The sequence below is a fragment of the Cryptomeria japonica genome, chromosome 5, assembly GCF_030272615.1.
Source record: "Cryptomeria japonica chromosome 5, Sugi_1.0, whole genome shotgun sequence".
In the NCBI taxonomy this organism is placed as follows: Eukaryota; Viridiplantae; Streptophyta; class Pinopsida; order Cupressales; family Cupressaceae; genus Cryptomeria; species Cryptomeria japonica.
The window spans coordinates 360,081,660-360,108,176 of record NC_081409.1 but is presented as its reverse complement, the minus strand read 5'-3'; the positions used below and the strand labels follow the sequence as shown (position 1 = coordinate 360,108,176).

General features: G+C 32.0%; 1 protein-coding gene across 1 annotated transcript; it reads right to left on the bottom strand.

Moving 5' to 3' along the window:
• Positions 1–16,216: 16,216 nt before the first annotated feature.
• LOC131034466 (laccase-3) lies at positions 16,217–20,331 on the bottom strand. The gene is made up of 6 exons (XM_057965973.1): positions 20,096–20,331; positions 19,830–19,981; positions 19,490–19,737; positions 19,141–19,269; positions 16,799–17,755; positions 16,217–16,687 (listed from the first exon to the last, which is right to left on the bottom strand). The coding sequence occupies exons 1-6, from the start codon at positions 20,180–20,182 to the stop codon at positions 16,557–16,559; spliced, it is 1,704 nt and encodes a 567-aa protein (XP_057821956.1). The 5' UTR covers positions 20,183–20,331; the 3' UTR covers positions 16,217–16,556.
• Between the last annotated feature and the right edge of the window lie 6,186 nt (positions 20,332–26,517).

Sequence of the window (26,517 nt, the reverse complement as noted above, 5' to 3'; positions counted from 1 at the left end):
GTCATGTATTGAATAGTTCACATCCAGTACATGTATATTACATCTAGGTATGTATATTGTAGGTATGTGAGCTTCTAGGTATGTATATTGTAGTTAAATAGTTCACAACATGTGCATGTCCTAATTCCATATTAAATATCAATTTTACAAATGTACATATTACATTCTAATTTAAATAATATGCATTTTTTAATTAAATACAAATACAATTACATACAATTAAACATGCACATTTAAATACATCCTAATTTGATATAATGTATAAATAAACTTAAAAAATAGCTATCCTTTAGTTTCAAAACAAGTTACTTGAGATCTAGAATTTATCTTGAACTCACATTAAAATTCAATTCATGTGGATTACTAAATGTATATATAGTTCATACCACATCAAGTGGTTCACAACGCTCTTCAATAACACTTAATATTTTGTCATGATCTTCACTATCTAGTCTCCACTTTTGAGACCACCCTCGATGTGGAACTGTTTGAAGAATTAGGCCAACAGCAATGACCAAGTGACTATACTGATATACCTTGTTGTCAATTTGGTATTCAATGAAATGAATCCCATGTTGAACAATTTTAACTTGTTTGAAATATGTCCCTTGCACTACAACTGATCCTGCATGTACATGTATATAAGAAACATTCAAGAAATTAAAAAATTTCACATAAGCGATTTGTACATGTACATGTACATATTCAAATCAGAACTCAAACCTGTGGGAAATGACATTCCATCACTCATCTTAGATTTTGATAACTTCTTTCTCTCTTCTGTGCAATGCAATAAATAATAACTAACACCTTCTATATTTCCATCTTCTGCTATGACTGCAAAAATATCTCCTGCAATTTGACACAAGTTAAATAAATTCTAAGTTATATGTCATTTTTAAGGAAATGTTTACATGTGTACGTCATGTATGTACCTTTTTTAATCAATCCTGAAATATGATCATAATCAACAGAAATCAAAGGAATGTCTTCAAAGTTTTCATCCTCATTTGAATCCTCGTATGTGTCAGAAACATCTAGTGGCACCATTTTCCATTCACTAACATATCCAAGCTCTTGGTTCTTGCAATCAACATAGTTTTCGAAAATGCATTCAGAACAAAAACATGAATAATCCCTAGTGTCTAATGTCCATGGGCGATTATCTATACTCATGACACAATGCAAAGATCTTGTCCTCTCCACACTCTTGCATCCATGCATTGATTTTCTATCTACATCTACAAAATGTACATGTGTACAAGAATGTACATGTAGATCAAGTTGTTAAATTAAAAAAAATTAAATAAAATACTAAAAGAGAACATGTACCAGTTATCTCCCAAAACACTCTATATGGAATGGGCTTATATGTTCTCGATGATGATTCCCCAGGATAATTCGGTTGCTCAAAGTGTTTATTACACCATTCAACAACATCATGTGCATTTTCTATAGGTTCTCCTGTGTAATTTATTTGATGCTTTCTTAGAGCACGTTTGATACAAGCTCCTGCACCATCATGTTCACCCTTTCCATGACCACTCTCAAAAAAACTCCAAACATGTGGTATTTTGTCATTTCGATGATATCTACATAGTGCATAAAATGGCCTCGAAGATTTAAATTGTGCCGCACATCCATCAGACCAAACAAAATGTTTAACTATTGTTATGCCTCTATCTTTCAAATATTCAAAAAACTTCTTAAAGCAGTGTTGTACAAAAAGTGTGTCATGCTCCTTATCATCACTGATATAGAAGTGGTACTCTTTCTTAATGACACGATTTTCAAATGTACTATCAACACCATCCAAATTCATCTGTGCATGTCGATAACACACATGCACGAAAATAGTGATTTTCTTTGAAAAGTAATACTCTGATTGAATCTCTTTTTGATGTGCAAAAGAGTAATTCTCTGCGAAGTCAACTACAGATAGAATAGTTCCAAGTGGGAAAGTGTCTCTTAATCTTTTAAATTGTTCTTCTTGCCACTTGGAAAAAAAACCATGGCATATGTATGGTTTTATCAACTTACGAAAATTTTCCATAAATGTTCCAATAGGTATTTCCTCTTCTACATAATCTAGTCTTGTAGATTCCTTTCCAAATTTTGTTTCAAATTTTTGGTACTTGTAACTCTTGCAATTTACCATCTTCCTCATGTCAGTATCTTCATCTCTCAAAGGCAATTTAGCCAAGTCCCCGCATGTTCCACAAATTCCTCTTATGCAATTTATTTGATCAGTTGCATTATCATCTGATTTATCACATAAGATGGATGCTATGAATTGACTTGTTCGTTTAGGAGGAGCATTTTCATAACCATCATTATCTTCTCTAATCTTTCGAAACACTTGATAGTACAAGTCAAATTCGATGTGATAATGACAACAACAAGTTTCGAAAACTTTGTTTAACTTCACATAATATGGCCTTAACCGTTCAAACATGGTTTGTCCAATCTTTATATGAGGGTTTGTTTTAGTAAACAATACATACAATTCATGTTTTGTTGTGTCTATCCAATGTTTTACATGGAGATCATAACGATCAGGACCAATCCTTTGCTTGATAACATATCTACTATTTGATGAAGGGCGAGTATTATCATTCCAAAAACTTGTCACAAAGTTCCTAACAACATCTTCAATTCTATCAGAACGAGGAGCTCTACACATAATTGCCCAATTCCCTTCTGAGGTAGTATCATCCAAAATCTTTCTCCTTTTAACATATTTAGATATTGTCCTTCTACTAAAACCAAACTCAGATGACAGTGAAGAGATTTGTCTTTTTTGAGGCAATCTTTCATTTACTAAAGATGTCAACATCACTCTTCTTGAAATGGTCTTATCTAGTTTTTGAGATTTTTTACCAATGTTCACCAAACCTTTCTTAACATTATCAACAATAGATTTTTGTAGCTGAGAAGATTTCCTCTTTTGACTTGTTGTATCTATACCCAACAATTTCATTAGATCTATTAAGTCTTTATGAGTAAGTACAATTGATAACAATTGAGCTTTTTCTAGTGTAGTATCAAGATTGTTGAAATGCGACATTATTTCTTTTCCACTTTTATTCATTGACCTCCTTTTAGTATGTCTAGGTTCTTCACTGAGACGTTTCAACTCATCCACATCCATTTCAAGTAAATGATCTAAATTTTTATAAGAAATATTTCTCTTCACCTATTTAGCTAGATCCACAATATGCTCATCCATATCAGTGGTAGGAGGTAAGGAGCCTGACCCCTCTCCTTCAAAGGTCTCCATTGGTTCAACTTGGACAATCTCCTCCCTATGTTCATCAACTATATTGTGTTCTTCAACAGGTTCGTTTGCCCGTTTTGGACATAATTTAAGAGTTTGTGTAAGGTTCTTGAATTAATCAGAGATTATTCAATTAGGATTAAGAATAGGGATGAATTTGGCTTAAAGCTTTACATGTTAAAATTAGCCCATTCAATTTGGTTTATTAAATTTAATTACTTTCAGGACCTTATTGAACTTATAACTCTAATTAAATTACATGTTTAGGTTTAAAGTTCAATTTGTTCTCAGGTTAGGATTAAAGTTCAATCTCTAATTTTGAGCACTAATTTAACACATAAAATAAAATTTTGATAAATTAGAAATTCCATTTTTGAAAATTAAAAGTACAAATATTTTGATGCATGCATACGATAACTTAGGTGACCTCATATTAATTTGTTATGGACCATAATGTAAGTGGACTATAATTTGTCACATGTGTTTATATTTAAGACCTATTATTGCATAATAGACCTCCTAATCTGAAATGTTTTTGCATGTAAGTGAAGTTGAACATAAATAGTTCACCTAAATTATTCAACATGTTTAATAGGTTATAAAGTTATGTCACATTTAAGACCTATAATCAATGTAATAGTCCTAATAGGCCTTATTATTAAAATCAATATGACCACATTTGAAAAACATTTCACAATTAATATACTTAACTACCCTTAAGACAGATATATATTATGTGATATTAAAGGACCTATCAGATGAAATTACTTGTACATGTAGATTAAATATTCAATATATATAATTTAGAACCTAGAAATTATGACATAATACCTGTCTTATGAATTTTATGACTTAATAGGTCTTATCTATTATAAATGAACTTAATTATATAGGAGAAAAATACAATTACACAACAAGAAAGTTGATGGAATTTGAAATTTGCAAATACACATGTATTATCTCAAATTAATTATGCTTTCCAATTAAAACAAAATTATTTTTAATCCTATTAAAATATTAGATAAAAAATATTGAATTCTAATTAAATGATACGTAATACATATTAAATTAAAAATACATACTTGCATCATGATATCTTTGTCTTCTTTCTTCTCGATATCTTTCTTCCATTTCGAGAGAATAATTCCTTGAAGTCTTATTTTGCCTTCTCTTCTTGTTTCCCATGCTTTTACAAAAAACCTTCAAATTATTGCCTTCACAATAATTTTCAAATGTCTTCTTTCATCCAAAAATGCGAATTATTTTAATCATTTGAGTAATAAAAAACGAAAAAAATTTATGGATATTTATACAATTCCACAAATGAAAAAAAAAATGAAAAATGCATCGGCCAGAGTTCGAACAAAAGCCGACAGTTAAAAATTGTTGGGTTCGCTCGAACATGGCAGTTACAAAAATGTGCGTGCCAAAATCAAGCTCATTGGTTCGAGCGAATGGGGGTTCGCTCGAACCATTTTGGGTTTGAGCGAACCCAATTCGCTCGAACTTATGTTTGTTCGAAACCGCAAACTAGGGGTTTCTCCCAAAAAATTTCAGAGTTCTGAAGAATTAATGACTTTGGAGCTCTAGATCAATACATGAATGAAATAATCTTGATAACCCAAAAATATTAGATAGTAGTACTCGAAGCAAGCTTTCTAACGAGTATAATTTTGTTATATTTTGAATTTATTATGTTCTTGTTTTTTTAATTTTATGGAAAATTGGTTTTTCATCGAATATGAACTTCTCTGTTCAACACCTTGGGAAAAATAAGAAACTAATTCAAAAAAATTCTAAAAAATATCTAAGCCCCTGGTATTGATGTCTTCTTTCTAACAAAAAAAATAAAATTGAATTTCGATTTATATAGAACAAGTTATGTGTTCAAACGTAAACCTATGTTTGAATTATGACTAGTCGGACTTCAAAACTTTATAAAATGAAAAATATTGAACATATCACTATAAAACCAAATGCAAGCCCTGGATATTGATGTTACAAACCAAAATTCAAAAGAATTGAGTTTTTATCATTTATAGAAAAAAAGTTATGCGTTTCGGGAGGCACTTCACTCTTAAAAAATGTAGTTTGTTGTAAAAAACTACTTTTCGAGGGAGATGGAAATTTTTTTTAAAAGTCCTTCAAAAAAATTTGAAAAAAATGTATATAGAATCTACAAACAAAATGCTAGAAATCACTAATTTACATCATCTTCAAATTTTTAATAGTTTAAAAGTTATAGTTCTCGGAAGTTGAAGATTATTTTAAAAATGTACATCTCAGTGTCAAAAGTGGCAAAAAAGTGGGAACCATTATTGTGAGTTCACCCGAAGCCATTAAACATAGTGGACATAGCCCTAGGATGGGGTCCACTAATTCATGTATACAAGTGAAATCAAATTGAAAGGTACAAAAAGTGGCCAAAACATGCCTAGGGGGGATGAAGATAGGACACACTAATGAAGGAGCACATATATGAGGTGTGAATTGTATTGGTTACAATTTACAATGCTACAATTAATTATTTAATAATTAACCTAAATATACAATAATAAATATTAAACTCCAACATTTCCCCTTATTACACTAATTCGAACAAGAATGGAACATTTCAAGGGTTGAACATAACCCACTTGGAGACTTTGATGAAGCACATTCGCCAATCCTCTCCACTCACCCAAGAAACACTGAACTTACTACATTAGAGTATATCCTAATTATAGAACTAGCAACCATCTTCACAACATGAGAGAACATAAAAGTGTTCACAACTTTCATGCACAATGAGATAGATTTCCACAAAAACTCTACATCTCCTCCAATTGTGTCTAATGCTTTATCTAGTGATGCACATGAAACACATTTTCTTTGAAATTCCACATCTCCTTTGAATGTTTATAATGCCTCCTCAAGTATTATGGAAAAAATCTCTCCCCTGCTATGTAAATCACCAACCAAACATCCTACACATGATACACCTTTCCTCTAAAAGTTCACACTTCCTCCAAGTTTGTATAATGCCTCCTCAAGTGTTGTACAAATCACCAACCAAATATGAATACACTTGAAGTGCACCCACAAGAAATATTTCTTCCCCTTGATCCTTGAAGGGACATATAATAGAAAGCCCCCTCTTTTCTTCAGGCACATAAAGGTGCTTCACATGCAATGAATTGTCCATAAGCGAGAAGTTATCTTGGGAAGATAAAAAAACCTCATGCCTTTAACCTCCAATAGGATACTCTTTATGGTCTATCCATTTTATGTTGCATGTGAATCTTGATAGGCCTTGTCAACTATAACAATGATGACTTGAAAAGAAAAAAGATGTGATAACATAATTTAATCAAAATAAATCATTGTAACAACAAAATTGTAGCACATGATATGGATAACAGAAGGGGGAGGATGATGAAAATTGGTATGAGGAAGAAGACGAGACTAAAGATGATATGGAGATAGATAGCGATGAGGTTCAAATTATTTCTAGCCAGAAGAAAAAGGGGAAGATACTGAGAGGTGAGGATTTGGGAGCTAAGAACTATTCGCCCCTTCCTATTGGTTCCAAGGACCGCAGTAAGGGCTTGGATGGGGAGGAAACCCCCATGAAGGAAGCTAATAATGTTGAGTGGAAGGAGGTAGGTCTAGAGGTGAACTTGGATCCCATGGGAGACAAGGTCCAGGATGGCTCCCATCTAGATATTGACCCGTGTTTCAAAAATGGCACGGACTAATTCAATAAGGTCTTCCTCTGGGTTCAAAAGGAAATAACAAGAATAAAAGCCAAACAGGTCCAGGAGGCCAGCAAAATTGAAGCTTTAGAAGGTATAGACACTGGTAGATTCAGTTCCCTCCCTGACTGCTTAAGTGAGCTTACCAAGGCTATCAACAATGCCGAGGAAATCATAAATTCCCAAGGCAATAGCTTTCAAACATTGGAATACATAGTTGGGGCTACTGAAAAGATGATGGAAGGGGTTGAGAAGACTCACAAAAAGATTGGGGAGTAGAGTTACAAGATTTTAAAGGTCGCCTCTGACAGCATTAAGGTCCTTATCAACAAGCTTGAAAGTGACCAAGGGGAAAAGGCGTTTGGGGACACCACCGAGGTGAAGGAAGACACCACTGAAGATAAGGAGACGGGTCCTGGAAAAAGACCGCACGCAAGCACTAGAAAGAAGCAAAACCAAAGTAGGGATATTGAGGAGATCAAGTGGATTGCTGAGAACATGGAGCAACTGGAGCTGGAAGCTGTCAAGTTTCTAAAGAACTTTACCTATTCTTGGCTTTTTTCTTCTTTTCATGTTGTCTTGTCTTTAGTTCCTATGTGTTGTGTCTTTCTACTATTGGATTTTTGTTATCTGGTCAGCTATATTTTCTATGTTTTTTGCCTCTATCTTTTTCGGTGTTCTCTAATGGCTATCTTTTGATCTAATGCTATAAAGGGCTTCAGGGGCCCTTCAAAACCTATTTTCCCCTAATCAAAAACAAAATTTTAGCACATTGCCCTTATGTAATTTCATTTTTAATAAATTGGACCTTCCACTTTTTCTCCTAAAATACAATATTCAAAGTGCATTTGTGTTCTAATCTACCTCAAATGTTGTCACTATGAAATTGAATAGATGGACGTCAACATTCAATAGAACCTTGAAACTTCTTGTTTATCTAAATGTAAAATATAGATAGATTTAGTGTAAGTCAAACTATTGACTTATTAATCCAAGCTATTCTACTCATTCTTTTTTTTAAACCACAATAATCTTAAATAATCACTCCATATTCTACCATGGTTAATTAAAAATCTTTGAAATGTATCTTCTTTGCAGCATGTTGACATAAATAAAAGGTAGAATAATAATATTCATGTAGCTTCAGTCAGTGCATAATTCCTCTACTAGTATTTCCCCTTAATTTTCTTCCACACCTTGGAAGGATAAAATTACCTCTTTAGACTTCGACTCACTCTAAAAATGCTTATTTTGATTGTAGAATACAAATCTATTCCAGGTACCTATCTCCCATAACCACCACAAAGATTGTCATCTATTATAATTTGTTTGATGTTTAAATTTGGTTTTCACCTTTATCACTACACGTCCATTAGTTCTAATTGTATTGGGAAGGCTCTTTATTTGCATTTCTCAAGTTTCTCTAATTTAGACATGAAAATATGTGTCATTCAACAAAGAACGTAGGCACATGGGAACAATGTAGAATAGGAATAGGAAAAGAAATCTAAGAATTTAAGACAAATGAGCTAGTACACACATTATCCAACTCTATTTTAGATCATAAAGCATGAACATTGCTAGACTAATTCATTTCTTGCAAGAATTAACTTCTACCATTACCTTGACATGTTCACCACTATGCACATTGATTTGATACCATATGTGAATGCAAATCCAGAAGAAAAAATTGTTTAAATTTAAATTCAACAAGATTAAATTGGATGGTATTACATGATACTAGTGTAGTAACTTTTTTAAGCCTTATTTTTTCTTATCAAAACTACCTATTGGAATAAATTCGTAGAAACTAATCAACATAATTTTTTTAATTAGTTAGCTAGTAACCTAGAACTATACTAATTAATGTAAAAATCCAATGAAAGAGCACCAATATGCACACCAAGAACTTGACTAATAGGATAGCATATGGGTAATTAATAGGTACAAAGTTGAGAACATCTTGGAATGATGAGTTATTTTCTTGGGCTAGCACATTTCTCATGTTGGCTAGTGTGTCACCAATAGAGCATTTAGATTCCTATTTGAAATAAATATAAATATATGGTGAGGCACTTCAATTCTAGGAGAGACCAATTATGTTTATGTGAGCTTCCTATTTACTTGTAAAGCCTCATTTGGAAGGGGGAAAGCATCACCTTGACAAAACAAAGGTTATTGATGTTTGTGTAAAGTAATTCTTATGTTGTTAAGTGATTCTAGAGTGATGCTTGTGTAAAGTAATTCTTATGTTGTTAAGTGATTCTTGTATGGGAGGATAATTTTAGGTTGAATTTTAGAAATGGCATGGGTTACTAGCTATATGTACGAGTGGTTAAGAGAAAATTTGATCAAATAAAAATACTAATTTAAATTTAATTAATAGTTAATCAAATTGAGAAATCATGAGAGAAAAAAGGCCTCCTATATATAAAAAGTGTCAACCTCCTTTAAAATGGTCATTAATCACATCATGCAAGGGACATATAAGTGTTGATTCCAAACACAAACATAACTTAAAATTCAAACTTCATCATTTACCATCCCTATTTTGGAAAATAAAAATCCTTACATCTAAAATACCAAATAATTCATCAACATCTACATTGAGCATCACAATCCAACATCTCTTCTAAAAAAACTCTTTCCAATAATTGGAATCGACATAACATTAGGGCTTTTAGATTATTCTTGAGCTCCTGGTTTTGTGTCTTCTATTTTGGGTGTGGGTATGAGATGGTGAATCTTATAATTGGAAAGGGCAATTTGAACATGGGGAAAGATAAAAATAGAGTTGAATCACCCTCATGCAAGAAGTGAGAGAAAAATAAGGAGATGTGGATTGAGCTTTCAGATGGTGAACTTCTCCCATTCCTTAAAAAACTACATGGTCAAGACCCCAAGGTGATTGAGGGGTTTGTTAAGGGTTAAAACAAAGGTGTTCTCAGTTCCTATGATGCAAAATTCAGAATTAATGAGGATTTTATAGTGTAAATCACTAGGTTGTAGATGGAGGGGAAGAAGTTTTATAGAGAGCACAAGGTGACAGAGGAAGCCCTTTCTATTTTCTTTGATAAGCACCGAGAAAGAGATAGTGTTACGAAAAAGGCTGATAGGGGTTACAACAGAAAAGACCTGATGAGCCTTTGGGATGATGTGGTGGAGGTGATTATAAGGTACATTACCTTGGATGACCATTTTGACAATATTTTCTCTTATCTTTTTACTATTTTGAACCACTTTAGACATGATAGGAAAATTTCTCTTCCATTTTATTTGCTTTCTTCTTTGAAGCATGGTATTTCTAGTCATGCTAAAAATAGTGAAAACCCTATTTTACATTAGGGGCTTATCCTTCTCATTATGGAGTATGCTAAAATATATGAAGTTAAGCCTTCACCAGTCCAAAAAATTTAAAGCAATCTTAATCTCTTGGCTGGTCTTGATGTGCATGTTGTGTCAGATACTGAAATTGATTATGAGAAGGGATTGGGTGAGATGGCTATGGATTGTCATGATCTTTAAGTGCCAAAATATGACCCAAATTATTGGCCCTCTAATGAAGAGGGATCCCCCAAAATAACACACTTGGCACTAACAACAGTGGAAAGAGTAAACCCCCCATAAAAAATAAAGCCAAAAACAACAAAACCCCCCTTTCCAAACCCTAAGGGATGGGTCATAATAGCTCTACAAATAAAAAGGTGGGGAATTCTATGAGTATAAAAGAGAAAGCGAATAATGAGATTAAATTGGATATCCTCCTTAACCTAGACCAGGTGGACCCTGGTAATAGTAAAAGTGATAAGGCGGATATTGACATGCTACTGTCTAACTCTACCTCTAGTCAGGAGAAGTGCTTTCATTGGGTGATCACTTGAATTCTCTTCATCAAACAAGGCATAAATGATATTATTAACACCTTTACCAAGAAATTGATTCTTGATGAAACTAATAATCTCCTTAAATTAGCCTAGAAATTGAATGAAGATGTTAGGGTCATGAAAACAGAGCATGAATCTAGAATCGCCAATTTGGAGAAACGAATGGAAGAGTTAAAGGGAAGTCTTAGGGTTTTGGTTGATATCAGTAAAGAAGAAATGAATAATAGTGTTGAAGGCCTTAAAAAGTTGAATGCAAAAATTGCAATCTATAAAGCCCATCCACTCAACACTATTCAACTATCTGCTGCTAAATCTAAAAGGAAAAACCTGGATACTAATCCATAGGGATCAAAGTTGCGGGTGTCTACTGGCCCATCCACTAGGACCAGGAGCAGGAATCAAGAGAAAATTACCACCAGAAGAATCATGGAGGAGCTAGAAGATATCAACAAGAACATTATTGTGAAAAAATTTGAGCTCGTTTCCCTTGTTTCTGTCTCTATTTAGTTGTTGGCTCTGGACTGTTTCATTACTGTTTTTCTTTTTCTATTTTTGGATTTGTGTTTTGGGTCCCTGTAAAACCTATTTTATCTTAATCAAAAACACCTCTTCTAAAACCCAAATATAAATTAATCTTTGATGGGGCTTCTTGTGACAATCCAGGGAAGTCTTCCATTGGGGTGGTGGTTTCTGATGATAAGTCTAGAGTCATCAAAGCACAATGTCAGTGTATTCTTGATGGGACAAATAATGTGGCAGAGTTACATGCTCTATCTGTTGGGCTTGATTTGCTTCTTTCATTACATATTTTAGATGTGGTGATAGAAGGTGACTCATTAGTTGTCTTTTACGCGATCACAAATCACTCTTCTAACTCTTGGCATTTAAAATATTGGTTGGACAAGGTTCTATTGCAGCTTGATTTTTTAAATTCTTTCTCTATTTCTCATTGTTATAGAGAAGTTAATAATGTTGTGGATTTCTTGGCAAATAAGGCCTTACATGAAAATATTCAATCTTTGGCTGATATTGAAGAGAGTTTCCTGCCTCCTCATCCTTTAAAGCTTTGATTTTTTATGTTCTTGTTGTAAACTCTTTTTCTTTGCCTCAACCTCGCATCTTTTCTGGGATTGCTAGTGTGTATGCAGCTTAGTGCGATGGTGTATGGGGCCTTCTTGGTCTTGTTTATATCACCACATTAATTTTGCATGCTTGCTTGTAATCTTAACCACGGTATTGGCTGGTGCCTAGCTTTTGGGTTGTCGTATTGATCTTGATTGCTTATGTAGCATTGTGTGAGGGTGTATGGGACCTTCTTGGCCATGTTACATTACCATTTAGTTTCTGCATTTTTGCTTATTAATTTAAAAATATTGTGGTGGCTCGGGTTGTCTCTGGTCGTCGTACTACTCTTGATTGCATTTTTCTTTATGTTGTACTGATCAATTGATACTTATTGTTTACACAGTTTCTCTTTTAATTGATCTTTAAATGACTATCCTCTGCACTTGCAGTGGCGTCTTGCACGTATGATTAATTTTGTTGCTTTATTTCATGCAATTTGAGGTGGCGATTTGGGTATCCTTATTAACACGACCTTGTGGATTTGGTTCATGTGAATATCTTGCATTCATTATGGGATATTATGTGCAAGTTATGCTTGTGGTTTAATGAGGAAATTTTTATTGTTTTTCTAAAAGGTGGTGGCCTGTGAAAGCTTGTTGGTACGGTTTGATGTGAATTAGCTCATGCTAATCTTTGATCTGATATTTTTTTTCGTTCGAAGGATGGGATTCTTAATTAATGATCGCTTATTTTTTCTTTATAAGCTTTCTCCTTTTGTTGAATACATTATTTTCCTTTGTTGTTTTTTGGTGATGGAGGTTGTTGGCTATAGAGTTTTATTGCCTGTTAAGGAGTGTGATTTTCAGGATCCTCACATTTTTTATGATGAGAAACTTGGTTGACTGTTTAAAGTTCATTCTTTGGAATCATCTTTTGCTTTTCGCAAAGTGGTGGGTAGATGATGGTTGGTGAAGAATGCCAATATTTTTCTTGCTGAAGTTGCTTCTCGTTTTATTATTGTGTGTATGGATATGCTCTTGGTTACTTCTCTGGTTCGGGCGTTATTGGAGGCATACGTTCATCCCTCTCCTTATTTTGCTTCTGATATGGATAATGCTTTGTTTCTTTATCATTTTGATCTTATTGCTTTTCCTTATGGTGGTTTTATACCTCGTTTTGAATTATTATCTAGTGGTTGGCACTGTGAGCTACTTTCAGTTATAAGAGGTGGTTTGATTTCTAATCTTTATGATGACACGATGTTTTCTCTTGTAGATTTATTAGATCGCATTTCTCCAGATATCTTGGTTGTAGTTGTTAATGTGTTTTCAGGTATTCACTTCCTTCTTGACTTGTTGAAGGTGGTAATGTCTCTTCCAAGTGTAGTTGTGCCTCTTTAGGTCATGGTTCCAGAGGATCAGAATGAGGGGACTTCCCAGCCTTTGTCTCCTCCTAAGGAAAGTTCCAGTACTTGGTTTTTGCACTAATGATGCTTCAGACTCACCTTCTTATAGTTTTTGTATTGGCTTCACATATTCTAGGGGGCCGGGATTTTCTGATGTAAATGGCTCTATTGGCCCTTATGGTTTTTTAGGGGATATTTTGGGGTTGGTTGGGTTATTCTCTTCACATCTTCGATTGTAATTGGCTGTACTATTTTCCCATTAGGATTTCTGAGCTAGATTGGAGGTTTTCTTTGCCTGGTTCTTTCCTACCGGTGTTCTTTGAACTAGGTTGTATAAAAATTATAAATATTAATAAAATTAGTGGTTCTCCACTTTTATTGAAAAAAACACAAACATTTCCATGTCAATAAATTGATAACCAAATCATTTTTCAATTATGCAATAAGCATGCATGAAAATAGTCAACTACCTTGCATCCAAAAACATTATCACAAGATTCCTAATTTAGCAAAATTAAATTTCACAAATCTACAAAAAGTCAAATTTTGGCCAGCATGCAATATCTATAAAACCATCATTGTTAAAGACAAGCATGAAAAATAAAACACACTTATCATCTCAAATATCCATAAGTTCAAAAAACTAAAATGGTTAAACATTAATAGTGGATTATTACAAATAGGCATAAAATTAAAAAATTATATAACACACAAACATAGTCAAGATGAATATAGAAAATATAATTAAACCTATCAAAAGACTTGAAAAAATATTGTAGGCAACCAAATAGACCAACTCCACAACCACCACAATGTACATGCATACAAAGGAGCTAGACCACTCCAAAAGCTTTCACATTATCCAATATTAACCCCATACCCTAGATACATTCAAGGGATAATAATTCAATTCTTTGAAATTCTATGGGATAAAAATAAGCACCTAAGATAACTACAACAAAATATAATCTAGACAATAAATGCTCTCTCATGTATGCTAGGAGGCAAATCTAGACACCAAACATAAGAACCCTAATGTAACAATGAAACTAAATAGTAAATAGGAAAAATAAATAATAAGAATAATTGAATATAGATATTTAGAGCTTAGATGTGTCCCTACTCATTTTTACTTAAATAAAATGAAATAAAATTGAAATAGAGACAAATAACCACGAGGAATCTTATAGTATAAAATAAAAAAAATTGTCACTTGTCTTTCAACTTTTACTATCTTGTTAATGCTTATAGATGTAACTTGTCTATAATTTTAATCAAGAGTAGAATTGAGAACGATATATATGTAAAAAAAAAATTAAAATTTTAATGATATTTATATAAATTTATATTTAGTGAGTCTCAAGGTCCAATTATAGTTAAAATGGAGTAAAAATTTGGTGAATTATGCATAGCCATAAAATAGTCCATGTAAATGTTAGGTGAGTTAGACCATCATCGAAATATATGTTATAATTCTAAATGCTATTATGGCCCTATAATTATCACAGTATTTTTATTCATAGTGGTAAAATTGGTACTCATGCAGTGAACTTTTAATGGTCTAAATGATTATATCAATAAATTAAAATATTCCTATAAAATTCTAGGAGATTCCCTATTACAAGTGCACAAAATACCATGGTAATAATATTGACTACAAATGCCTTATAAATAAATTGGTGGCAAATTAACATGCACTTGACTAATAATTCATAAAATGCTAGTGGTTTTGACCACCACCGATTGCAATATATCCACCAAATTAGAATCAATAGGAAATGAACTATTCACCAATTGGTGAAGATTCAATCCTAATAAATTCCTTGATGCAAATAAACATAAAATCATAAGATAGGGTGATCAAACATAAGACTTATAAGCAGGGTGCTAGGTATGGAAACAAAGCATGATAAATAAATATTATATGCATATAATCAAAAGTTATAGTGTAAAGAAAATATTAAATCATAAAGAAAATAATCATAGGTTAAATAATATTATATACAAACATTAGGATGTATATTGTAATAGTAACCATAAAAATAAGAATAATTAAGATGATAAATATGAGTCCATACAAGACAAAATTAATACAAGAACATGATAATAAGAAAGAAAACATAGAAGAAAATTTGTAGTGATATAAGAAATGTACTCCAATTCGAGCAACAAAAATATAAAACAAAAATATAAAACATAATATATAAGTGAACGCAAAAGTTAAAAAGACCAATGTAAATGAATAAACAAAAAGATAGTGAAAAAATAAAAATATAGGTATATAGATATATAGTCTATAATGATGCATCTAAACAATTATTATAACATTTGTCATTTTCTTTGCATTTTGTACCTCATTACTTGTGTTTTTCCACATTATCACTTGGTTGCACATTAGGTGCTTCTTTTTAAACCCATGGTTACTTATTTGGTGGTGCTTGTGTAAAATTATTTGGCATATCCATGTATTATTCTATGTATTTAATATGGTTCTTGTATTACTTTTATTTTTGTATTTATTTTTTTGTTTATAAATATAATCATGTTATTTAGTCATACATTTTAAAAGTTTTCAAATATATCTATCCAAATTTTTTTGAGTTCTTGTTAGTTCATTAAAATATATTCTATATAAGAAATATAAGATCATTATGAAATATATTTTTTTATTTTTATAAATGTATCTAATATAAAATCAGTAATATTAAACATAGATTTACAATGAATTCTTTAATTTTGACTTTCTATCATGTATAAAATTAACACATTGATATAATATAATAGAAAAAAAGAAATAAACAAAGCTATGATACAATATAAAATTGGTAATTCTGTGGAAACTACTCCCAAATAACACACATAGGAATGATATTTCATATTAAGTCCGCATTAGGAAACAACTCCGGTTACATATTAGTATCAGGAGCATTACACTGGTCTCCTCACGAGGTAAGAAATTAGATAAAATGTCTCAAACTAAATACAAACTGCGAATATTTTTATAGAAAAAGGTAAAGTATATGTGTCTCCAAATAGTAATTCTCAATATGTGAATTAAAGCTAAATCCCCCAATATATCAAAGATAAAAAGATCTTATTCAAAGCAAATCTAACGAGTTGTATGGAAAGAAGAAAGTTTGTGAGCAACCTTCAGCAAGAACGTTGTATACTTTCCATGTTATTTGCTTTAGTTAACATAATGGAAGGTCAACAGGAGGAGCCTCCAAACTTGATAAATAATGGGGCCCATTTTCTACCAGAAAAGCCATGGCCAGTCCCCATGTTATATGGACGTCTAGATGACAGTGAAACAACCACATCCCTTCATCAAACAATCAAGAATTCTCATTAGACATTTTATTAAAGAAAAAACTAATGTTTGGCCAAACAAGAAAAAAGACCCACATGAAAACAACTATGTAGATTTTCTTACCTGGATTATCAGCCACAAATCTTATCGCAGCCCAACCATTCACTGGCACAGAAACAGTATTTCTCATTGGAGGATCAATCAGATTGAAGTGGAGAGGGTCTAATACAGGGTTATAGTTCCCAAAACCTTGTCCCACAATGTAAAAATCATATCCATGGAGATGAATAGGATGATTCTCCCCTGCAAAGATATTTGTACCCTGGAGAATTATCTGCACTGCAGTGTTATATTTAAAAACTTTAACTTTAGTGTCTTTCACTGGGGACCAAAGGCTCCTACTCACATTCTGTGCAGTATAATCAAACTGTACAGGTGGGTTATCTGGGAAGTCTCTTGAGAAAACTCCAAAGAGGCCATAATAGTGAGCTTGTAACAGGGATACTGTCTGTGGGGGAACAAATGAAATGTTGTTAAAACTTGCTGCAAATCTGGTATTATTGGGGCCTCCACAAGTTTGAGAAGGTGGGCAGTTGAGCAATCCCACGCCTACCGTGTAAAAGAGGTTTTCATCAATATTTTGAGGAACATTGATAGGGTGGTCTAGAGAGGCCAAGCTTCTTAACGCAACTGAAAATTTGGTTGCAGTTGCTGTATCATTAAAAGCTGGGAGATTAGGCATTGCAGGAGATTTGAAGAAGATTAAGGGATCTAGTGTTTCGTACTCAATAATGGCTGTTGTTGTGGTGTTATCGAAGGGAACTCCCTGTGCACTTGCATATGCTTGGGCAGCGATGTAGTATTTTCCTACGGGCTGGTTTGCAAGCAGGATAACGTCAGTAGTTTGGCCTGGACCAATCATTATGACGCATGTTTCAAAGGGTTTTGTGTAAGAAGCATCCACTGCCACCACTAACATTACATGATTTGCTATTGACACGAAGAGTTCTGTATTCAGTCCAGCGTTGATTATGCGGAGTAGATATGAATTTCCTTGCTTCACTGAAAGAGTATAAGTCTCTGCATGCATGCCATAACAAATCATGAGTTCCCATGCTTTGATGAGCCGGATCACAGCAAAAGGAAATGATATTTTTTGTTTAAGAGATGGTCTAATGCAATTAAAAGTAATTGTAGTTTTTATAGGAATAAAAGGAAAGAACTGATGAATAGCCAAACAAAGACAATAGGTTGACAGTAGAGATCAATTTTAGTTCTAAATAAAAATTTTACTTATAAATTTATTTGGAATTTGAAAATTTAAATTGTCACAAGTAATTAATGAGATTTGGATTAGGAGAGAGGATCTAGCAGTTGAGTTCTAAAGCTTCTCAGATAGTAAAGGTTTCGAATCCACATCATGAAATATGATGCCACGTCAATATGTTTATTGTTGGAGTTTTAATAAGACAAAAAATAAGAGAAACCAATAACTGTGCATTAAATTATAATGATTGTGAACTAAATCATCATTTTTTGGTTTACTGATGTGGTATCACATGATTTGTTTCTTTTTAGATCTTAAGAATATTTTTTCTTTAATTTGAATATTCATGCTCAACACTAGCAATTTTAAAATCAAAGCTACTAACATTATACTATTAATATAGTTAGACATTAAGTCAATATATACTATCTCAACTATTGATATATGTTCAATTATTAGATCTACTACTCTTTTCAGTCAAAACAAACTATCAGCTCTTATCAAATAAAATAAAATAAAATAAATCATAGAACTTGTCACATAATCCAAAGCCTCTTGAAAGGGTAAGCACAATCTTCCTAATGTTAGGTGAATTTATTACTTGTGAAACATTCCTATTTCTTGTCTCTTTTTAATTTGTTAAAGTAAACTTAATGACAAGAATAAAAAGTGTGGGTTTATTAAAAAAGGAAACTACAATAAAAAAATAAATCTTACATCCAATTAGAAGCTAAATGAAATAAACTTGAATTAAAAATTTTCATTTATTATATAACAATTATAAACCAATCAAAGGTATGTTATTTTCATTATCTAGTCAATCTTTAGAATAACCAATACATAAAATTAATTTATGCATCGATACATCTAAAAACAGACATTTCCCATATATACCACTTCATTTAACAAATTTCTATTTTCCAACCCACTTTGTTCAATTATGTTGAATTCAAACTTAAAAAAGTTGTCAAAAAGACAATTTATTATTTATATATTTAGTTATTTGCGTTTCAGTGTAGGTTATACAAAAGGATTTAACCTTACGACATTACCAACTTTGGTCTGCTTTTATTTTTGACACACATTAAAATTACATCTTGATCTACCATTAATATTATCAGTAGTTGAACGTCGCAAGAAAACGACACAATATGTTGGTGAACTATAAAAATTCGTTAAAAACAACGTTAGAGTATACCTAAGCTTGAGCACTGATATAGATCTCCCGGTTGCCCGTTGATGGTAAAAGCGTCCGATACATTTGGTGCAGCTCCTGTCCGCGTTGCATCATTCACAACATCGATGGGATTTCTGTTCCACCATTCCCCTGATAATACACACACAAATTATCAATTTCTCCCAGTTCAAAACTGGATAGATAAATTTTATCAGATTTCTAATCTATTTAGTATATTATTAGTTGTTTCTGAATTTGTTTGTGTATTTTTTTAGATAAAAATATAGAATTATATTTCATGATTCATTCTCCGAATAAGTGCAAAGACTAGATGTAGAATTATAGTCTGAGAAATTCTGTCACAGCATACCTAGAATGATGGGCGGTGCTTCATGGCACGGTTCAAGAAAGGGATACTTTATGCCCTCCTTTGGATAAATGATTAGGGCTCCATAAACAGTGGCCCTGAGCCATGAGCTGTGAGCATGCCACCAGAGGGTCCCTTCTTGGTCAGTAATGGTGAATCTGTAGGTGTAACTTCCTCCAGGTCGAATGGGGCATTGGGTTATAAACTCCGGCCCATCAGCCCACGCTGTGCGCATTTGCCGAATTCCATGCCTGCACAACAAATCTCAAACTAATATATAATTAACTGGACTAACAACTCTTAACGCTTCTTCACATGAAAGAGAAATAGAGACATGACACACCAGTGAATGGTCAAATTATACTGAGCGTAATTAAAAACTTTGACTTCTACAGTGTCCCCTTCGTGAACATAAAGAGTTGGGCCTGGAAATTGGTCGTTCACTGTGATAATATCACGCGTCCCGCAGAGTTTTGTCACAGTTAGAGACTTAACCTGCAGTGCAGATCAAATATCAAGATTTCATTAGTTCTTTTGCATTGAATGAAACATCACATACATCACAAGTATTCTAAAGAAAAAGGAAAGAAATTGCAATGAAACGCTTACAATAAAAGAGTGGCTGACTAATTCTGCAAGTCCAGTGGCAAACATAAAGCTCAAGCATAAGTAGAGCCTCAGGTATGTCAGTGCCATTCCGGCCTCTGCTCACCGAATTGAGAATTCCTGAGCTTTGTAAGTCAGATAAAATCTCTCGAAATCTGTGCAACTCCTTTGAAGTGAAATATCCTCCAACGAGAATTCAGATTCCTTAAAGGAACGATTAGAAAACAGGAGAGAAAGTTGAGGAGATTGCAAGGACTATAATTGATATAAGTAGGGTTGGGTGGCCTGCAAGTTGGTTTGGGTAGATATGAAATTGTAGTAAGATGAACGGTGAGGATTTCAGATTGAAAATGAAGATTCAGAATTAAGAATGTATGGTGAGTTGCATTGTTCAACCGCTCTCCCTACGTAGCGTAAGCAAACTCTACATAAGAACTTTCTCTGTCTTCTTACAAATTCAACGGACTGTGAAATCCTACGCGTTAAAGGGTATTCTCTAGTCTTTGTTTAATTTTGAGGAGCTTTCAACTGTTTATTGGAATTATCTAATTAATAAATTTTAATTTTGATGAGAATTCTTGCACAGAAACAACGAAAATTGCATGTTTGTAGGAGCTTTCTTGTGTTTTGGTTTTGAGTATTGTTGAATTTGGTTGATTTCTGTCGTGCATGGCTACACAATAAATGGTTTTTTTATGCATATCAAATGATTCCACATTAACAGCTTACCGAATTCGACTTTTTATGGCTATCGTATTTAGCCTCATACGACCCTTTCAAACACTTGGTTTGCTAACATAATCATTACTCTACATTACATAAATATTTAATAGTCGGTTATATGTTCTTAGTTTATTGATGAAGTTAAATAGATTTCAACAAGTTCAATAGAGATGAGGACTTGTTAAATGCAAGGCTCCAACATCATAAGGGATGAGACTAAGATATTTTATTAATATTTAATAGTCGTTAATAGATTCATGATCTATTTATGAAGTTAAATGGATTTGAATAAGTTCGTTAGAGATCAAGGCTTGGTAACTGCAATGTCAACACCACGGGAAATGAGGTGAAAATAACACTTACAAAAAAATTGATGGAAAGGATGCCTATAAATCTCTAGCCTTCGACTATTTAAGAGATTTCAACTTAAGGTTCATGCTCTTGTATTGAGTAGCAAATATGATATTCTGAATGATATAGTCCATCAAAACAAAAATAAAAAATAATAATCAATATAATTGTCACAATCATCAAATATCACACACTCACATTAAATCTATAATAATAAATGAGAAAACAAAAATTATCATAAATAACACTAAATCTATTTTGATCATGGATCATGGTGTGTGATTAAAAAGGTCTTGCACAAATTTTCCTCCAAAAACTCTCTAATTAATTTAAAATCTTAGAAAAATAATATGTAGTGATGTGTTTAACTTATAAAAATACATATGAATGATTAAAAATAAAATTATAAGTAAATGTTTTAATATTTTAATATTTATTGATTGAAGTAGAAACTTCAATTAGACGTCATAATTATAATCGTAAAGAAAGGAATTTGGACATTTTTTATGATTGTACAGGAAATTGTCAATATGTGGATTGGTCTTTTTATGTAGCAAATTCAAGATTATTTTGTGCAATGATATTGAGTCCTACAAAATAAACATACAATAAGAAGAAAAGTAATAAGATATACTAAAAAAGTGTAAATGAAAGATATAATTAAAATCACTGGGAGGGTTCCATATACAAGACCAAATAAAAAATTATCGAATGGAGGAGGTAACATACAAGCAACTTGTGTCTAGGAAAAAGAGAAAGGAGAAAATTACATAGAATCCTACCAAAGTGATCAAACCCTTATTTAATTTTTTTTACTTCAACAAACAATGAATAGTTCATGTAGTGTGTTCTAGTAAGAATTTATGTGTACTGTAAGAAAAAATATAATAAATAAAATCTATGATTAGATTACTTTTCGACTAGGAAAATGGGTTCGAACAAACATGATATCAAAAGCTAACCATGAAAGCTATGATGCCAATAACCTAATCTCATCAATGAAACTATGAAAATAAAATGCATAAAATAAAATATCAAATGCTATGCAAATCAATGATATGCATCTCCTTCATTCCATTCTATTGTTTTTCTTTTTCATCTAATTGGATGTGGCTCTCAAAATAGGTGAGTGCACAAATGTGACAAAAGCAAGGGTGATTCGACATTGTGATCATGAGGATAATCGAATGATCATGGTTATAACAATGAGAAATGAAAGCTCAATTTATAGATTTTGAAGATTGATTGGATAGACAGGATCAAAGATCAATCGGCGAACAAGATCGGGTGAGAGGATGAGTTAAGTGAAACCGAATGGGAAAGGTGGCATTTACAAGAGGAAAGAGAAATGGAAGGTTAGTAGAGATAAGTGGAGAGAAATAAGGAAAGTGGAAGATTGAGGTGGAGTTAGAAGTGCAAATGAAAATAGATTAGAATTAACAAATATTCATTTATTAAATCACTCCATATTAGTAATTAGCCAATTAAATATTTATTTAATTGTGATAAAATAATTGGAGGATAAATAAATAGTGAATATATTTATCCTAAAAAGAACATGTCAGAATAAAGGGGGGTCAATAATTAAATGATTAATTAACCCTAGAGATAGATTAGGTCAAATTAATGCCAAAGGGATATAGATTGAGTAATTGACAGAATTATTTAATTGGGTAGAGAAGAAGAGCGATTTAAGTGAAATTAACAAGATATGATCAAATTAGAGGAAATAATTAAGTAAATGAAGAATGACATAGTATCAAAAAATGATTAAGACCAAACATGCGCTAAGGGGACATGTTAAAAAGGGGAGTCATAGGTGTTGACCATTTTTAAGTATCTACACTTTGCTCCTGTTTGAGACAATGCAATTCTGAGCATTGTTTCAAAGAAAAAAGTCAAGAAAAGTTGCATTAAAAGCTGTCCTAGCCAAAATGGGTTACAAGGGTGCCTCCTTAAAAAATTGGGCAAAAATTTGGAACAACGAGCCAATTTGTCATGAACAAAAGTGAAATTGGAGGTCAAAATAACAAGATACGGGTCCTGGATGTACAGTTTATGTTCCAGAGCACAAGACCAAGAGGATTAACTGAAGAAGTGTTAGTAAGAGGCAAAAATTAGATGGAGAATAGTTAGTAATTAGGAAACCTTGTTTTCATAAGTGCACTTTATATTTAGAGAGCTTTATTTAATATAGTGAATGAATGTGTCACACCATGACATATAAATCTAGAGTGATAATGTGATCCCTTTGCAGAAAATGATCAAATTGTAGATAATGAATGTTTCAATCCATTGTGAAACAGTTGTATGTTAAAGGTTGAGGTATGAGGAACAATCACAAAGTAGATGTGCCAACATAGATACCAAAGACATACTTGCCCCAAAATGTCGTGAAGCGTCCCACAAATAAAAGACAACAAAAGACCATGAACCATCCTAACCACTCTCATCACTTGTGGATATACTTGAGTAGAATAGAAAAATTATCAAAGATAAGACTTACTAGACCAAGCAAGTCAATAGAAATTTTGATCTTTTTGTCAAAGTTGTTAGTTTGTGTTTGATAGGGCAATCATGATGTCTGATTTCAAAAATGATGTACCCTGTTTAGGATGGACACAATCTGGTTTTGAGTATACTGCACCCTGTATAAGACAAATGATAGTTGATAGAGGACTGATAATGTTGATTGATTTACATGACAAGTTTGATCTATTTGATTGTCGACGTGGTTGGATAGTTTCTATGTAGTTACATGTTTTTTTAAGCACAGTGTTTTGTGTGTTTCTTGTTTGTGTTTCCTCTAACGTCTGCCTTTGCAAGAGATAATTTATTGATGAAATGAAATGATTTTTGTTTTTGGCATTTGATTATTTCTAGATTTTAATGTTTTTGGGATTATTTGATTTTTTTTAATGAAATCTTCAAGACAATTTATGAGTATTTTTGGAATTTTTAAGGACATTTTGTGAATGTTTTTGAATTTTTTCAAGGACATTTTGCAAATGTTTTCAATCTTTTTTCAAGACTTTATTTGATTTTTAGGACTTTTTGGATTACAAGCAAGATGTATTTGTTTGTATGTAGTTGCATATTTTTGAATTAGTTGATTGTTGTCATGTATGGCTACCACAATAAATGGTTTTTTTATGCATATCAAATGATTCCACGTTTTAATAGCTTACCGAAATTGACTTTTTATGGCTATTGTATTTAGCCTCATGTATGACCCTTTCAAACACTTGGTTTGCTAACATAATCATTACTTTATATTTCATTAATATTTAATAGTGGATTATATGTTATTGTTTTATTGATGAAGTTAAATAGATTTCAACAAGTTCAATAGAGATGAGGACATGTTAAATGCAAGGATTCAACACCAGAAGGAATGAGACCAATATATTTCGTTAATATTCAATATTCGTTAATAGAGTCGTGATCTATTTATGAAGTTAAATGGATCTAAATAAGTTCATTAGAAATCAAGGCTTGGTAACTAAAATGTCAACACCACAAGGGATCAGGCCAAAATAACACACAAAAAAATTGATGGAAATGATGCCTCTAAATCTCTGGCTCTCGACTATTTTAGATGTTTCAATCTAAGGCTCATGCTCTTGTATTGAGTAGAAAAAATGATATTCTGAATGATATAGTCCATTAAAACAAAAATAAAAAATAATAATCAATATAATTGTCACGATCATCAAATATCACACACTCACATGTAAATCTATAATAATAAATGAGAAAACAAAAATTATCCATAAATAACACTAAATATATTTTGATCATGGATCATGGAATGTGATTAAAAATTTATTGTTCACAAATTTTATTCCAAACACTCTCTAATTAATTTAAAATCTTAGAAAAATAATATACAATCATGTGTTTAACTTATAAAAAGACATACAAATGATTAAAAAGAAAATTTTAAGTCAATGTTTTAATATTTAATATTAATTGATTGAACTAGAAACTTCAATTAGACGTCATAATTATAATCATAAATAAAGGAATTTGGAGATTTTTATGATTGTAGAGGAAATTGTCAATATGTGGATTGGTCCTTTTATGTAGAAAATTCAAGATTATTTTATGCAATGATATTTGTACGTTAGGAAATCTGGAAATCATCAAAACATATAAAAACTAATTTAGCCTAATCACAAAAAGCTAGAATGCAATGAATCTATCCTAAGCACACTCAATAGAGACATGAAATCAAAACATTCAAAATTAAAGACATATGCAAACCAATGGTAGATTTGAATGCTTCTTCATGTGGCTCCATTGTCCTTCTTTCTTCTCCAAATAGCCTTTGTTTGTGGATCTCACCTTCAAGTGCACAAACCTAATGTGAAAGCAAGATTGATATTGGCACAAGAGTACTAGAAGAAGTGATTATTTCTCATTATCTGATTCTATGATTATGTGATTGCAAAAGTGATTACCAATTAGCCTTGATTGATGAAGATCATCCAATTTATAGAAAAATTGGAGAAAAGACAAATTAGCATGAAATGGATATTGGAAGCAATTGATTTCAAAAATGGCACAATTGAGTCAAAAGAAGAAGGTTATGACACCTTCTATGTCATGAATTATGACATATTGCCAATGCAAAGGTTAGAGAACTAAAACCTTATGACATCTTGCTATGTCAAGAGTATGACGCATGAAGCACAAAAATAGGGAGAACTAGAGACAAGTTAATTAGGTGGAAATTAAAATTAGGAAATTAGAAAATAGGTGGAAATTAGGAATTAGGAAATAATGAAATTAGGAATTAAGAAATAATGAAATTAGAAATTAGGTAAATTAATTAATAATTTGTCATTTATTAATTAATTCACAAAGAGGAAAATTAAAATTAGGAGATTAGAAAATAGGTGGAAATTAGGAATTAGGAAATAATGAAATTAGGAATTAAGAAATAATGAAATTAGAAATTAGGTAAATTAATTAATAATTTGTCATTTATTAATTAATTCACAAAGAGGAATAATTAGCCAATTGAATGAACATTTAATTGTAATGAGAAGACTTAGGATAAATAAATAATTTATTAATCCTAAAGGAAGAAATGACACACAAGGTTAAATGATGAAATCACGAAACCCTAGAAGATGAATTAGGTCTTGAAAGATAATTGACTCGATTCGATTTGATTTTGGATTGATAAATGACCAATGTGATAAATGATTTGATTGAGAAAATGTGCCAATTGACGAGGAACAATGACTAATTGATCCAAATTGACATAATTGAGACAGACAACGATCGATGATAAATTTATCGCAAGATGACAAAATAAATTGCAAGACGACAGGATTGAAAAT